Below are 16,798 nucleotides of genomic sequence, written 5' to 3'. Positions count from 1 at the left end.
TCAGAAAAGGGGGGGTGTTGTTTTTCACATCACAATATATTATTTTTTGGGAGAAGCAAATGTTCATGCGATGCATTGTCAGACTCCAGTAGTCAACACCGCTATAATATATCTGTTCTGGTCCATCAGTTGTTTACAATGCAACATGATGTAGTGCAGTTGGCAAGTTATTCATATCATGAAGAACAATGTGGGCATGAGTTTCTCCTGGCAATGGTTCTTGCTGTTTACAGATCTGACAAATTTTGAAAATTCCTAGTTGAAATGAATAGGATCAAATTATACCATAGAGCTGCATTCCTACTGTCAGGGAAGAGTTAGAGTTAGAAGTTTCCAGTTTCCCAGAGGGAGAATGTTTTCCCCAAGGGGGGGGGGGAGAGCAGTGAATCTAACAGAAGAGAGCAACAGGAACAACAGGGAGGGACAGGATGTTCCCAGGAAAGGCAAGGGTTAAGTTCTAGCTCAGATTCGGAGGAGGGGAGATACAAGCCAGCTCTAGTGAGGAGGTTAGAAAAAAGAGCGGGGAAGCGAAGGGAAGGGCTCCTTCGCCATTTTGAGGGTGGCTGGTCACGGAGAAGCAGAGCTCAGAAGGTATCTGAAATAAGTGACTCTGAGGAAGAATAGTTAAAGATAAGAACCATTTATAAGTTTGTTTGTTAATACACAATGAAAAGTTATAAAAGAACAAGAAGCATTTGTGTGGTGATCTGAAGAGGACAACGACCAGTCTTGACACCTGCTTGCTAGCTATACATTAAATGACTGTGTAAAAAAACCAAAAAACAGCATGGAGGCAGTAAACTATATATTGGGGGAGGGTGGACAGAATCCCTTTCGTCAAGAAAAGTATATTCCTTATTAAATGCAGCACACAGCACAGTGTGTCATGATAGTAAACTCTGTTCTTTGTTGCTGGGATATTTATGTCCTCTGTTTACACTTTGTCATACCCTTAGCAGTAGATATAATTCTGTTGGGTTTACAACACTTTGTACAGAACTGTACAGAAGCTCTCCAGTGATATACTTTTTAACTGGGTAACTTTTTATGCTTCTGTAATGTCTTTTTGGGAGGGGGGGTGTCCCCACTCCTTCTACAATAGTTAAACAGCCACATAAACATCTTCTTTTGATAAGCAACATTTCTGCTCATGTTGCACATTTCTGTTTGTATTTCCATATAAGGTTATAGATTCTTGATACTCTCAGAGCTTAAAGGTGTGTTTGGTGATGGTTTCAACAGAGTTATGCTTTACTCACAATGTATTAATAGAAATAGAGCTGGGAGTGTCTAGGAGTCTGGCTTTCTGTTTCTGCCTAGTCAAAGGGCAATACCTTCTATTCTTTGGATTTCAACTCAGAAATTCATTAATCCTGGACCAGGGTAGGGAATTGATGGCCCTCCAGATATTTTATGGGCCATAACTCCCATCACCCCTGAACATTTCCTATGCTGGCTAAGGCTGAAGGTCACTAAAGGCAGCAACATCTGAAGGGTCACAAGTTCTCATTCTCTGGTTTAGCTTCCACTGCATTCATGTACAGTGGTGCCCCGCAAGACGAATGCCTCGCAAGACGGAAAACCCGCTAGACGAAAGGGTTTTCCGTTTTTGAGCTGCTTCACAAGACGAATTTCCCTATGGGCTTGCTTTGCAAGACGAAAACGTCTTGCGAGTGTTCCGATTTTGTTTCGCTCCCCCCCTTTTTCTAAGCCGCTAAGCTGCTAATAGCCTTTTAGCCGCTAAGCCTTTAATAGCCGCTAATCCGCTAAACCGCTAATAGCGCTAAGCCGCTAATAGGGTTGCTTCGCAAGACGAAAAAACCGCTAGACGAAGAGACTCGTGGAACGGATTATTTTCGTCTTGCGAGGCACCACTGTACTGCCTTGCCCTGGTTCTAACATGCTTCCCAAGCTAGAAGTGAAAGTGTAGATATGTTACATTGATTAGCATCTGGATGTGGGGAAATCCACTACTCAACAACAGACTTTTGTGAGTAAGGTCTGAGTGAGGAAACAGCCTCCTGCATGTGGATAAATCCTTGTAGAACCCAGTACCTTTTTATTTCTGTACCAGTTTGGTTCTCCATTAATCCCTTATTCCTGCAAGAAAACCATCACAGAATCTATGCAAGTGCTAATGCATTCTCTTTCTTCAGATGATGTCCAAAGAGCAAAATATACACCTTGTACAAAGATACTGTGAGGCATCCTTCCTAAAGCATTCCTAATGAGCATCCCCTTTTTCCACTGGCAGTAGTGATTTATCTACTGCCTCAGACTTCACTTCGACTAAGATAAAGAGAGGACATGAAGTGCAAGTATGTAATCTTCCTTTTATCTCTTCTTCAATATTGCAGGAATTCTACTTTAAATGTGGAGCACACCCAACCTCTGACAGTGAGACATCTATGGCACTGAACCTCATTACAACAAATAGTCGGTGCATATCATGTATAACCTGTACAGATGTTCGGTAAGTCAGCTTGAAGAATGCCAAGCACAGTATCCTGGCAATACTATGACTGCATTTTTAGGGTGTGCTACTTAATTTAAATTCTGTTTTGTTACAATAGAATATGAATCACACTTTCCGCAATAGAGTTTCTGGGGTTTTTATAACAGAAATCATTGTGTTGATCCTACTACTGAATCAATTGGCAATATGCATTGCATTAATTTCCCTCATCCAATCTATTAGGGAAACAAATGTTGCGTACATATGCAATGATCATTTTTGCAATTCTGGAATAAAAACATTTAAATAATAATAATAACAAGGTCAAGTGGTCCACTTTTAAATCTGGGGGGAGACAGTGGTCCAGTTCAGAGAATCATTTTAAGTTTTATAAACCCAGTTTATGAACCTGGGAATTAGCATCAAAGCACTCTTTCCTCACACCATATCCTGATTTTGGTGTAATATTCAAGGCTTGTATTGTGCTAGAGTTCCCCATTAGGTCCATAAAGACAGCATGTTTATAGTTGTATACTGGAACTGTTCCATAGGTAAAGGTAAAGGGACCCCTGACCATTAGGTCCAGTCGTGACCGACTCTGGGGTTGCGACGCTCATCTCGCTTTATTGGCCGAGGGAGCCAGCGTACTGCCTCCGGGTCATGTGGCCAGCATGACTAAGCCGCTTCTGGCGAACAAGAGCAGCACACGGAAACGCCGTTTACCTTCCCACTGGAGCGGTACCTATTTATCTACTTGCACTTTGATGTGCTTTCGAACTGCTAGGTTGGCAGGAGCAGGGACCGAGCAATGGGAGCTCACCCCCTCGCGGGGATTTGAACCGCCGACTTTCTAATCGGCAAGTCCTAGGCTCTGTGGTTTAACCCACAGCACCACCCGTTCCATACTTAGTGTCAATTAACAAGCCAGGAAACCACAACTCTGGCCTAATATAAGCCAATATCTTCATGCTTCAGCCAATGTGTGGTAGGAGAGGTAGAGGGAAAGTGTTGAGCCCCAAGACATATTCCCAACTTTGTAAACCAGCATGCATGAAGCCTTGAATGATTAAAGTGGTCTTGAGCAGGGACAGGGAGAGATAATTTCTGGAAAGGCATACACAGTTTGAAAATAAATAGATGTTATTTTTTTCTTCATCTCAAGCACAACACAATATAGTCCATTAAACTGTTTCGCTGTGCTGCTGGTGCTGCCTTGACTGTCTGCTGACAGTACTTTGCTGTAGAAAATGAGCCTTTCTGATAGGTTAAAAGATAAGTCAGCTTTGAAAAGAATAGTGGGATGCCCATCACTTCACAGATATTTGAGAGTTATAAAACTGTCATCTGTCTCTCTTACAATTCATCTTTCAGGCACACTATGCTGAATCACTTCAATAGCTTGTGCTGTCCATTAGGTCTAGAGTGTCACCCAGCTGCTGGGACAAAAAATATTGAACACATTCCTTCTCTCTGCTTTTTAGGATGATATAGACAAAAAAGTTACCTTTGGGTACTAAAGCTAATCTTGGGATAATTTGGTCATCAGTGTGGGGTCTATGTTTTGGTAGATCTGATTTTTAAAAAGCAATATAGAGGGAAGGAGTTGGAGCTGTTGGTCTTTTTATAAAAAATAGTCTGCCATCCAAGTAATAGTGAGAGAGATTTTTCTTTCAAAAAGGTTCAGAAAAAGGTAACTACAAAGAACAAGGGGCTGGAGAACTTGAAAGCATGTAGTCCTATTCTCAGATTTAATTTTACAATTTCTATTAAGCAGGTTTGCTAAAAGTGAAAATCAGGACAAAGTTGTTGCTGTTTCTTGATTTTTTTATTTTTTTTTAGTAAAAGCTACAGTAATTTGAGTTTTGGAGCTTTTATGGCATTTCGGGCACAATTTAACCCCTGTTGCTGGTTTTCCAGGACATTTGCCTGATTTCCAAAAAATAATCCAGGATGCCATTTTTGGAGGCGAATTCCAGGACATGCCCTGGAAAATCAGGACGTATGGCAGCCCTAGCTAAATCCAGAGTTGGTATACCATGAAGTATAATGCCTTTTGGTGCTTCCTGCTTAACTGCAACAGAAGGAGAAACTGGGACTTGTCAGTTGTTAACACATGCACACATTTTCTCTTGCAGCATGCAAGTTGATGGATTGATATTTTAAAGATGGTCTGAACTGGTTCAGCAAACAGCAAGCACTTAAAACAAATACTGAATATTGTAGTCCCAGAGGAAATACATTTTTGTCAACTATTTCCAATGTTTTTAAATATATATATATTTAAAAGAAAAGCATCAAAAGAGTTTGGCATAACCCCTAGGCACTTGAAAATCAGACTCAGAAATCACAACCGTGTTAAGCAACATGAAAACAATATGGGAGAGCAAAAGGGCCTCATGCTATCTTTCAGGAACCAGGTTGTGTGGTGTACAGTTCCTCAAGGCATTATTATTGTTAGTGTTCCAAGAGATGCACAGGTATAAAATATACATAGGACCTACCCTTATTTACCAGAGAAGAAGAAATCCCTAGGAAGTTGAAGTTTTCATGGTTTTTTATTATCATGTTACCTTTTTTAAAAAAAAGCGAAGTCCAGAGCTCATAAGCCTGAACATGGCAGAAAAATAACATAAAATAAAATTGCCCCGATGAGAATTTTATTAAGAATTGTGAGAGCTTCTGTTCATCTTTTCTCAATTTGCCAAGTTTTAAGGGATCCTTACTTTACTAGTGATAATATAACCAGGATGGCAAACCTCAAACAGGTAGAAAGCTTTCCATAACTGCATAATTTCAGGCTGATTCATATTGTCTTTACAAATCTGTAAGGTCTGAATACCAGTTGTATGTTGATAAGAGAGCTCTAAGGAAAATGCAGAATGTCAGAGACATGTCGGAATCTTCTCAGGGCATTGATAAGAAGTACACTACCAGTATGTGGGGAAACATTTTACTGCCTCAATCTCACTTGCAATGTATATTGGGGTACTAGAATGTTGCCATGTGGTGTTTCAGGAGAAGAACATTTTTATCTCTTTCCCCAGATTTTTTTTTGCTTTTAAAAACAGTAATTATTAAACAAAAACTAAGAAAACGATATCAACAGTTTTAGACTTTATCTTTATAAACCAAACCAAATTGAAATGTGTCTCATGGTGGTTAAGTTTTCCCATACCCTAGCCATGTGTTGTGCTTGAGAAGAAGGGCACTTATTTGCTTCTCTAGGTTGGTTTCTACTTGGGGGGGAAATGCACAGGACTATTTTTTATCCATTTGCATTAACATAAAGGTAAAGGGACCCCTGACCATTAGGCCTAGTCGTGACCGACTCTGGGGTTGCGTGCTCATCTCACTCTATAGGCTGAGGGAGCCGGCGTTTGTCCACAGACAGCTTCCAGGTCATGTGGCCAGCATGACTAAGCCGTTTCTGGTGAACTAGAGCAGCACACGGAAACTCTGTTTACCTTCCCTATCTACTTGCACTTTGACATGCTTTCAAACTGCTAGGTTGGCAGGAGCAGTGACTGAACAACGAGAGCTCACCCCATCACGGGGATTTGAACCGCCGACCTTCTAATCGGCAAGTCCTAGTCTCACAGCGCCACCCGCGTCCCTTACATTAACATAGCCTGGTGTAAAAATAAAACCGAACCCATCCCATTTGTAAGATTCAGGGCAGATCCCAAGTATACATTTAAAGCATATCCAATGCACATTTAAAATACATGACTTTGCCCATGGAATCCTGGGAACTGTAGTTTAAGAGCACTGGAAAGTCAGTTCTTTGCAGGAAGCTAGATTCCCCACGATTCAATGGGGTGTGTGTCATGTTCTTTAAACATGCATTGAATGTCCTTTAAATATATGGGGTGGATCCACCCTGAGATAATCTTATATCTCCAATCGTGAACAGAATTAGAAGAAAAATCAGAAATCCACTGAGGTGAGGATGGATGGATGGATGTATTTATTTATTTATTTTATTGCCTTTCATCCAAAGATCACAGGGCAGTTTACAACATAAAAAATACAAAATGAGAACAAAAAATGCATAATAAAACAAAAACAAGCTAATAACCCCACTCCCACAAACACATTTAAAAGGCTATAGAATGTTAATCAGTCAAAGGCTTGGTCACTGAATTCTGCACCAGCTGAAGTTTCCAAACCGTCTTCAGAGGCATATATAACGTGTTGCAGTTAACCCTCATAGTTGAATAAGTTTACTGCCACTACACAAACGTGTAGGAGTTTTCTAAGTCATTGTTCCCTAAAGGAACAGATCATCAGTTGTCACTTCCTCTTACATTATGCCGGTAAACACGTGTTTCTTTAGCAGTTTTGATACAGTAGTTTATGTGAATGACTGGGTAATATATGCAGTGTGTTTGCAATGTGTGTTGAATTTGTATTGAACATACTTTACATGTACGGTATGGATCTGCCCTCAGTTGGTGTTCTTGTGTGTGTGTTTTGCCACTGGCATTTTTTGGGGGGGGGGTCAGTGTTTCATTTTCTTTACAGACTGCTTTACAGAAAGAAAACTATAATAGGTAAGTGGCTCAGATTTGTGGACATTGTTTATTAGTTTGCATGTGGCAATAGATTAGAAGGATTAAATTGTAGATCTACTTCTGTGTAAATTCTGTGAAGAAAAGTGCCCCTGGGTTGGATTTAAACCTTGTTTTTCATATAAAGGCTAGGGAGATCCCGACATTGCCATGGGAAGTGTGAATTACTTTCGATGACCTTATTTGCTTTTCATGGATTCCATTGCTTGCTTATTCCCTAACTGGAAAGAGACCACTACCAGGGCAGCTTCATTTGAGGAAACTCAGGAAATTCTTTTCATTCATGTGGGGAGATATTTGAGAAACCCTGAACTTAAAACATCCAGAATTGGCTGCTGATGGACATGGTATACTGAATGAGCTGCTCAAACGAAGACTTCTCTTGTTGTTAGTTTAGGATGTGATCCCACCAACATATTAGTCCAAACCACAACACATCAAGCCTGTCATCTCAACTCATCCTATTATCTCATTAAAAATGACTGACCTTTAAAGTCTGATTTTTTTGCCTATTGAATGCTGTTGTAAAAGTGAACAAGGAACCATTTTTTCTTTGGCTGGGTTCAGAATGCAGTGCTAATGAATTAAAAGGCTATCCACGTGTTTGGAAAGAGACATCTCTGCTGTAATTTCACTTCTGAGGGATTGGCTTTATAAGATTCAGTATGCAATTGCACAGATTAAGGGTGTGATACATTCAGAGCTTCTCTTCATAGGTGTGTCCTCCCACAGTTTCTCCACCCAGCATGGCCATCAAATTGTCCTTTTCAATTGTATATGCCTTACATGCTGCTGTGTTTGTTTTCCTTGAAAATTTCCAGAAAAATATTGTACTAAGAGCTTAGCCACTTTAACTAGTCTGCCTAGAGAAAAGCCAAACATATCACTTTTTATCCGCCTATGAAATAAATGGGATTTTTTTAAAAAATCAATTAAGCGAAATAACAAATTAAGCATCAAAGAATTGTTACTAATTGGTTTAGGTCTTAAAGACCTGTTCAATCAAAGCAGAGTGCACAGCTATTAATGCTTATTTTCAGTTACCTACAAAACCCCATGATAAGACCTTTTATTGATGCTGTACTTTGAAATGTGGATTTGGTATCTCTAAGTGACCTTCCTTTCTCCGTTGGCATGCTCTGTAGGATCTGCACACAAGCAGTTATATCAGCAGGGCTTCCCGAAAGTGTTAGAAGCCCTTGTGGTTGAGATGCGTTGTCGTGTCTTTTTATCTTACTTTCACTGCTGGTACATTGAAACGCTCACTGTCAGTGATAGAGCAGCATTGCCTTTCCTGCCGTTCTTTCTCTGAACCTCTCAAGGAAACGATCACACCTTCATCCCAATGCCAGACTTCTTAGTATCCACAACCAAACCTTTAAGAAAACTTTGGGATTAAATATTCATCTATTTTCAAAACCATTTTAACCTGCTTTTCAGCCGAAATAGGCTCCCGGAATGACTTACACCAGTAATAAGATGATGACATGGTTTGCTCATCACCAGAGGCAGATTTAGGGGAGTGTGACCAGTTTGGTTGCGCTGAGCCTTGGGGGTGCTGCAAGGGGCTCTGCAACCATTAAGCAGAATGGAAAGTGAGAGGCGAGGGGTGCCAAATCCACCTCTGACATCACATGGGCTTAGTGAGATTCACAAATGTCAGCTCCCAGAGAGGAGCCTGCAGCTGCTGAGCTTGTGGTTAGTGTGGAGAGGGTTTAACCATGAGCCTGGGTTCCAGCAACAATCTAAGCCAAATGTTTGAGCTAAACCTTGACTTGAGTCATCACAGCAACTAAAAGGGCCAGGGAGGAGAAAGCAGCTGCAAGCTGCTCCCTAGGATCCCACATATTCATGTGTTCACACTTAGTGTGGCTTGTGAATCAGGCCATTCCCTGCCCTCAGGCTTGCAATCTAAAACACATGGCACACAAGGAATATTAATTAGCTGGGAGGCGAAAAAGTGCAACTCAGGCACGCTTCTTAGTTTCACCTTCACATATTTGTGGAAGTGAATAATGCTTCCCAGTAGCTCATTCTTTGTTGGCTATAGGAGAAGGAACTTACCTTAACTATTAATTTTTTAACATGCTTCTCTGTAGATCTTTATAAGAATCCTGAAAAGACCCCCTTTGAACTTCTGCTATGTTTCTAAACTTGCAATTGATCCTGGGTATTTCACAGACAGGTATAAAGGATGGACTTTCTTTTGAAACCAGTCGGTGTGCAAGTAAATGTTTTAGTGCATTTCACTTCCACTCTGTTCACAACTTTCAGGAGAAGCCTGGCTTGTATTGTGGGCTGCCAGCTCCAGTTAGTTACAATATTTTATGCTTAACCATTTATGAACCTTGCTTTTAAAAAGTTTTTACTTAGGACTCAGGTTGAAGTGCAGTGTTTCTGAAGCATCAGTGTTTTCAAAGGAATGATTTCCACTTGGCGTTCTTGGGTAATGCTTATTGAAAGGTTCCTAGGCAATGGACATTTGGAGAGATCAAAGAGATGCTATCTGGTACCAATCATTGTGCTTGGAAGAATCATTCTACATAGATCAGTGAACTCTCTTAGTGGCATTGTAGTCCAATGGATAGAGAATAGGCATCAAACCCCATCACTGCCATTTTCTTATTGCATGGCCTTGGACAACTCATATATAGATCATAATTATAGTGATTTACCTCCCACTAAGTGCCTTGCAATTTAAATGCTATATAAACATTGTATAGTAGTAAAAGTTACAGAACTGTTTTAAAATATATCTACAACTCAGCACTAATCAGGAACTATACAGTTTAACAGTATCAAATATTTGGGCGAAATAGCACAGGAACTGCTAGATAATCTACTTTTAATTTTCATGTATAAATTACAATTTAATTGGCCTGGAAATTTGTGCTGGAAAAAAAATAACCCGATTAGCATTGTTCTATCTCCCTACCCACACCTGCATTTCCTGCTTCTCTCTCCTTGGATTAGTCACATGAGTTATCTTACCTAATCAGAAACTGCATAGCATTGCCATGATGCACAGCCAATCAGATATATCTATGTGATGATGTTGCTGAGAGCATGAGGAAAGTGCAAATAAATCATGGATCAGTACTGAAAATCACTGAAAAAGGAATACTTTGGGGGGGAAGGGTCTGCTGAAAATTTGGGGGGAAACAATCATAATCTCTGAATACTTTCTAATATCTGTTGTGTAGATATTTGAGTATCTGCTTAGGCTGACTCACATGACAGTGTTCATCATATGAATACTTGGCTATATGAAGCAATGGTCGCTGCTAGATGAAACTAACTACTAATCATGTTTCTTATCATGTACACACAATATCTTCATATCCATGGTGGTGATAAGCACCCCAAGTACTAGAGCATGGGTAGGCAAACTAAGGCCCAGGGGCCAGATGTGGCCCAATCGCCTTCTCAATCCAGCCTGCGGACAGTCCGGGAATCAGCGTGTTTTTACCTGAGTAGAATGTGTCCTTTTATTTAAAATGCATCTCTGGGTTATTTGTGGGGCCTGCCTGGTGTTTTTACATGAGTAGAATGTGTGTTTTTATTTAAAATGCATCTCTGGGTTATTGCGAGGCATAGGAATTCATTCATTTCCTTCCAAAAAATATAGTCCGGCCCCCCACAAGGTCTGAGGGACAATGGACCAGCCCCCTGCTGACAAAGTTTGCTGAGCCCTGGTCTAGAGTGAATTCCTCTTCTAATAACTGCTCATTCATCTAATGATGTGAATCAGCAATAGGAACACTAGCAGTTGGTGGCTTGTATCACTCAGCAACTTTGCACTATTGAAAAGTGCTTACATTCTTGCAAGATGGTGTGGTCCATTTTTGCCAAATCCCTTGCCTGCTGTAGCCCCCCACCCCCACCCCATGCCATATGTCTCATACTATGGGACCCCAAATCCTCGGATTTAGCTTTTGGGAAAGAGCACATGGAAAGTTGCATTTGATAGGGTGGAATTGGCAAAAATTAGATAGAACTGTTTTCCGCTAGCCCAGAACCATTGTTGGATACATTCCGTGTCAGATCAATATGGTCATTTTTATTTAACTAATTAATCATTGTTGCAGAAGTCCCAGTTTTAACAGAGTAAATCCTTTTAATGTGTCCCTGCTTCTTTTGCTCATGGCCAGACTCAAGGTGGCACATGCTCAAGTCATTTGCAACCCTCTTAATTGGTGTGTTGATTTCCAGCTTGTGGAATTAAAGCAATAATGAAGGCTGAAGTCCTAACCCCACTTACCTGGGAGTGAGCTCCACTGAATCCAGTCAGACTTACTTCTGAGTAGATTGCAGCCTCAGTTACATTTTTTGCTATCTGCTTAGCTTTTGTTCGTTAAGTTCAGTTGTCTATAATAAGAGAAGTAAGCTGATCTGAAAGGAAAAAGAAAGACAGTGACACAGAGAAGTTACAAACAACAATGGAAAATAATGAGCCTTTCTACTTAGCATCTAACTTTTTTGAAGCTGAGAAACGATTATCTATGGTGCACAATGCTATCAAAAAGCTGCTTCTTACAAAATGTCATGCTAGTGAACAAAGATAATTGATAATTGTGTAGGTGGCCAATTAAGCTGTTGCTTATCTAGCAGTCTTTCAAGATTGAACATGGCCATAACTTTCAATATATGTAGTGGAATAGTTTGTTTTCAGGGTAGGAAAAAGCAGCATTTTTTTTTTGCCTTGTTACAATAAGTAGCAACACTGCACAACCATGAAACAAAACTGCATCAGTATATTGAAAAGCAACTAGGATGCTAGTCAGGGAAGGACTTGCACTGTGGGCCCCTACCCAAATAGCTGAGAGCTTTTGAAGTTTCCAGAATGGTGCAGAATGGTTTCCAGAAAGGTCATGTAGCCACATGAGACCCCCATTCTGCAAAAATAACATGAGAAAGGGCCCTTAGTTGCTGCTTAACCTTCCTGGACCCTGTGATCAACATCTGAGGCTTTTCTTTGTGTGTCTCCTGCAAGAGATATTTGGGCCTTTCTTTGGTGGCTCCTCAGTTGTGGAAAGCTATCCTCAAGGCAACTTAGCCGGTGCTGACTTTGTTATCCTTTGGTCGCCAGCTGAAAATTTTTTTTATTCTCTTGGGCATTTGGACAGGACTAATGGTCTGATTTTCAATTATTTATTTTTGGTGTTAATTCCTATGTGGATGGGGTGGTTATTTCATGCTATTTCATGATTTTTAGTATGCTTGTTTGGTTTTAACTGATTTTTAAATTATATTTTGTGTGCTATTCTCACTGTAAATTGTTCCGGGACTCTTTTTATTTGTGTGAACCAATACATAAACTGAAATTTGTTTTAACAATGTGCCCAGGTTACTTAAATCCCATTGGCAACAATGTTGCCAGTGTTCTTTCTCCCTGTCACTTCTCCTTATCCAGTGTAAGGACTATGCACAAATGAAAGCAAGCTCCAAATGCATCTCTTTTGCTGTATGGGAAATCATCTGAACAACTGAATTCATTTTGTATGTTAATTTTACTATTATATGTATTTTTGCACACTTTAGGATATGCATTTATATATTTATTTCTTTATTGCATGCTCTGAGTATGGTTCATGTTGGCTAGCACCCTGCAGTTAGAGTGTGAGCCTAACCACACCAGGTAGGGAGTTAACACTATGGAGGACAGTGTGTTTTGCTGGTATGTAAAGTCTATAAATTGTTTTTTAAAATGTTGATCTTTTTACAGTAACTAAATAATGGCAGAGGCTGGTACAATACCTGCAAAAAACATTCAGAAGTATGTATTTGGTGCTTTAGTAAATTATTTTTATGATAGTCTATTAAAGCTTGGTCATCAGCAACATTTTAGAAAAACCACACAACTCAGGCAATTTGATAGCTACTATTCACTTTGCATTTGTTTTTGCTTGATTTTGAAGAGTAATTGTATGTTCTGAATTTTGGAACTACATTTTCAGTTTTGTCAGTTACAAGACCATATGGATGCACATTTTGCCCTGGCAAAGAAGGGTATAAAACCTGTTCAAGGTCTGAGCTTCTTTTTCATGTCACTCTGTCTTATAAATGAGTCTTTCTTTCTTTCTTTCTTTCTTTCTTTCTTTCTTTCTTTCTTTCTTTCTTCGTAAACCATGGCATAGAGTAAACTAGTGATATTATTGTACTGAGATGACAATGGTGAGAGAGGAAAATGTTCACTTAAGTTGCCCTGCTGTTACTAATAAACAGTCCATGCCTCACTGACAAATTCTGAGTTAAAATCCTGTCATCACACCAGTGCAGGTGACCCTCTATAATACCGGTATGTTGTTGCTCAGTATTTAAAAAAACAAACACCTGTAGATGATATGATACTGCATTTTAATTTTTGGAATACACACACTCTCTCTTTCTTTCTTTCTGGGACTGTTAGTCACCAAGTTCTATATCCCTACAAACAATGACTGAAATAGTTACTTTGAGGATATATGTAAGGTAGGTCTTGGAGTACAACTTTCATCAGCCCCAGTCAGCATAACCATTCAGGAATTATGGGAGTTGTGGTCCAGGAACATCTGGCAGACACCACATTGGCTACCCCGGACCTAAAACAGCTGAAGAAGCTTTAGACCAAAGTGCCACCGCTGCAATTCACAAGCCTCCCATTCCAATCATTGGGACAGCTCACAAGCAAGTGTACTGATGTTGGTGCATTAAATACTTCAACCAGGCACAAAACTGGCTGCAATCCTGTACACGCTTACCTGGCAATAAGTCCCATTGAATTCAGGGGTGCTTACTTCTGAGTAATCACATACCTCATTGCTGTTCCTTGCACAGTTGACTGGCTGAATGGAGTTGTAGTCTTGAACACCTATAGGGCACCCAGTTGTTGGAAGCTCTTGTGCAAGCAACTGTCTGTCCTTGCTGGCTTGGTGAGAACATAACCAAAAGTATGTGAAGTGTCTCCTTGACTACCCCTGAATCTAGAGCCCAATTATGACACAAGTGACTGAGAACATTGTGGCAGAACTTGCACGGAACCCAGGATCTTCATCCTAAACTAACTGTACATTGGCTGATGTCCCTTGTGGATTTTTTGACTGAGAGAATTAGACGTGCTACGCATTCAGTTCCCCTTGCAGGCATTCTCTAAGGTGCTACAGCACTTTTGCAGACTTCAAAAGCTAGTTTTACATAACTTAAATATCATCTCTAATTATTTTGGAGCTTTTTAGACTTTAGCAAATGTTGATGTCAGTAGGAGGTAGGTTTCCACTCAGTAGGGTTTTCCATTAAGAATTCTCTCTTTGTGTACACGGGCGAGCACACACAATTTTTTTGTCCAAATATCAAAGTGACAGAAAAGGACCAGCTTTTTTTCCTGCAAGTCACATACATTGGTATTTTCTTAATGGATGTTTCTTGGTTTTCCTACTACTGTTTTCTTAGAAGAGAAACAACACAGCAAATTCAGTTTCTTCCCTCAAGGCATATTCTCTGTGGCCTGTGCTACAATATCGCCAAGCATCTGGCAGGAAACAGAGCCAGACAATTAAAGAGCTTTGCAGAAAGCAATGCAGTCTGCACCGTGTCTTAGAGAAATGTTATCGCTGTGAAGCTGGTCAATTTGCTCTTGTGTTAGGATTTCTGAATTTTGCTCCTGGAACGGAGGAATCCACAAGTCAGTGCAGTGGCCAAGACAGAGGAGGCTGGTCACTAGGTCATCTCTCTTGGTACAAGCAGAACCAAAAAATACAGCTCTATCAAGGTATTTGATGCTGACTCCTAGAAATGTGAAATTTCACAGTGTCCAACTTTTTCCCTCTAATGCTTTTGTCTGAGAAGTTCACCATCCCACCAGCTTCAGTAGTTACCAGCTGACAGTGGGCCAAACGATTTGGCAAGATGGGCTCTCTTACCCTATTATTGGTCTGGCATGTGTATGACAATTGGAACATTTTTTTAAAAATCGCTCCTTGGGTGAGGCTGTGTGGTAAATCGTAATGTGTATGGACCCCCATTTGGTCAGAAGCATCCAGAAACTAGCTTTTGGTGCCCTAGTAATGGTGCATTACAAGTGCTATATGGTGTTCTAAACTGAAAGCATATCATGTAAGAATCAAGGGGCAGTTTGGCTCAGTTAGGCTAAGCAGAGATAAACTAGTTCATTATGCATTGACTTGCACTCCCCCTTGGCTACATTTGCACCATGCGGTGGATGGAAATCTTTTGTAAAACCAAGCTCCTGACTTTGGGCAGACTTTGATCTCACCCCCCCCCCCATAAAATAAATACAAGGGGATCTATTACAGCAAATTCTGTGTGAAGGCCCTTAATTTCTTGCTAGCAGCAGTCCAATTATTTTAATGTTTTCAGAATTAACAAAACTAGTAACGAAGTAGAATTTTTCTTTCACAATAAATGCTCCATTTTCAACAGCAGGGTAATATAATACAGTGGTACCTCAGGTTAAGTACTTAATTTGTTCCGGAGGTCTGTACTTAACCTGAAACTGTTCTTAACCTGAAGCACCACTTTAGCTAATGGGGCCTGTTGCTGCTGCGCCACCGGAGCACAATTTCTGTTCTCATCCTGAAGCAAAGTTCTTAACCTGAAGCACTATTTCTGGGTTAGCGGAGTCTGCAACCTGAAGCGTATGTACCCTGAAGCGTATGTTACTCAAGATACCACTGTAGTTTTATATTGAGAGATATGCTGTTCTGCAATAGATATGGTGTTTTGTGGAATCTTTTTAAAAATCACTTAATGAAATTAGAATTTATTTTAAAAGAATTACAGGCATGCTCAAGCAAAAAACCCAAAAAAACCCCAATCATTTTTCAGTTCCATCCATGTATTTTATCAGATGAAGTTGTTTAAGCACTTAACTTCTCCATTTGAAATAAATGAAACTCTGAAAGGATTATGCCTGGTGTAAAGAACTTTATTATCAGACTTTTTAGAAGTATGCACTAAGTATTTTTTCCTTGGCATTAATTTTCCAAGGCATAACAGAGATAAATATTTTTTTTGACTTTTACTTTCAAGATTCCAATGTATATATATATATATATATGCTTTCGTAGATTTTCACGGGTACAGGAATGTAGGTTTTGGTGTCTTCGGGTGTCTTCCCGTGTAAGAGTTGGGGTGTCTAGGCGACGTTTCGACGAGGTCTCACTCGTCATCTTCAGGCTGGTGCTTTCGGCTTCTTGTTACTAGAACAGAGCAGGATCTCAGTGTTTGAGTTCCTATAAATACTGTTGAGGGGGTGTGGTGTATAGCCTCCAACGTTCTGGGCAGAGAGGAAGTTCCTAGGTTAATGTGCCTTTTCTTCTTTTGTTCATTAATTACTTGAGGGATATCTTGAGTGATTACTTGAGTGATATTCTGAGTACCACTTAGGAGGGTCATTAGGTGTGGATTAGTTGCTAAAGCTTTCGTGTCTTGACCTCTTGACCTTGTGAAGAGTTTTTCTGAGAAGATGGCTGTACTGCACTTAGTTGTGCTCTGGCTTGGCTTCGTGTATAGGGGCGAGCTGTGGTTTTGTGCCCTGTGCCAGCCAGATCTGTGTAGGGATTGCAGGGGGGTGCAGCATCCGGAGGTGCCACTATGGTTTGGCTACTGGATGGTGTCTGTAATTTATCTGTGGAGAGGGTCTGGGTTTGGGTCTGGTGTGGTTGATTGGAGATGGCGTTCTGTGTGCCTCTGGTTCTGGTGTCGGTTTTTGTGGGGAGGGCTAATTTCCAGATGTCTGGCAGGCGGGACGTGTCGTCACGCTTGTTCATGTTGT

General features: G+C 40.4%; 1 protein-coding gene and 1 long non-coding RNA gene across 4 annotated transcripts in view; one reads left to right on the top strand and one right to left on the bottom strand.

Moving 5' to 3' along the window:
• The window catches only part of LOC308583737, a 94,464-nt gene extending 83,160 nt beyond the window's left edge, over positions 1–11,304 (bottom strand). Inside the window, exon 1 of the long non-coding RNA XR_014006396.1 lies at positions 11,288–11,304. This is a non-coding gene — a long non-coding RNA (uncharacterized lncRNA). The remainder of the gene's footprint in view (positions 1–11,287) is intronic.
• Positions 1–16,798, top strand: part of PRKN (parkin RBR E3 ubiquitin protein ligase) — a 640,350-nt gene that overhangs the window by 319,765 nt on the left and 303,787 nt on the right. For all 3 annotated transcript variants that reach the window (XM_081187931.1, XM_081187932.1, XM_081187930.1), the window contains exon 6: positions 2,358–2,473. In XM_081187931.1, coding sequence (XP_081044057.1) covers positions 2,358–2,473 — 116 coding nt within the window. The remainder of the gene's footprint in view (positions 1–2,357; positions 2,474–16,798) is intronic.

The sequence above is a fragment of the Podarcis bocagei genome, assembly GCF_964188305.1.
Source record: "Podarcis bocagei genome assembly, chromosome: 3".
In the NCBI taxonomy this organism is placed as follows: Eukaryota; Metazoa; Chordata; class Lepidosauria; order Squamata; family Lacertidae; genus Podarcis; species Podarcis bocagei.
Note: the sequence above shows the minus strand (reverse complement) of the source record. Positions and strands in the feature narration are given on the sequence as shown.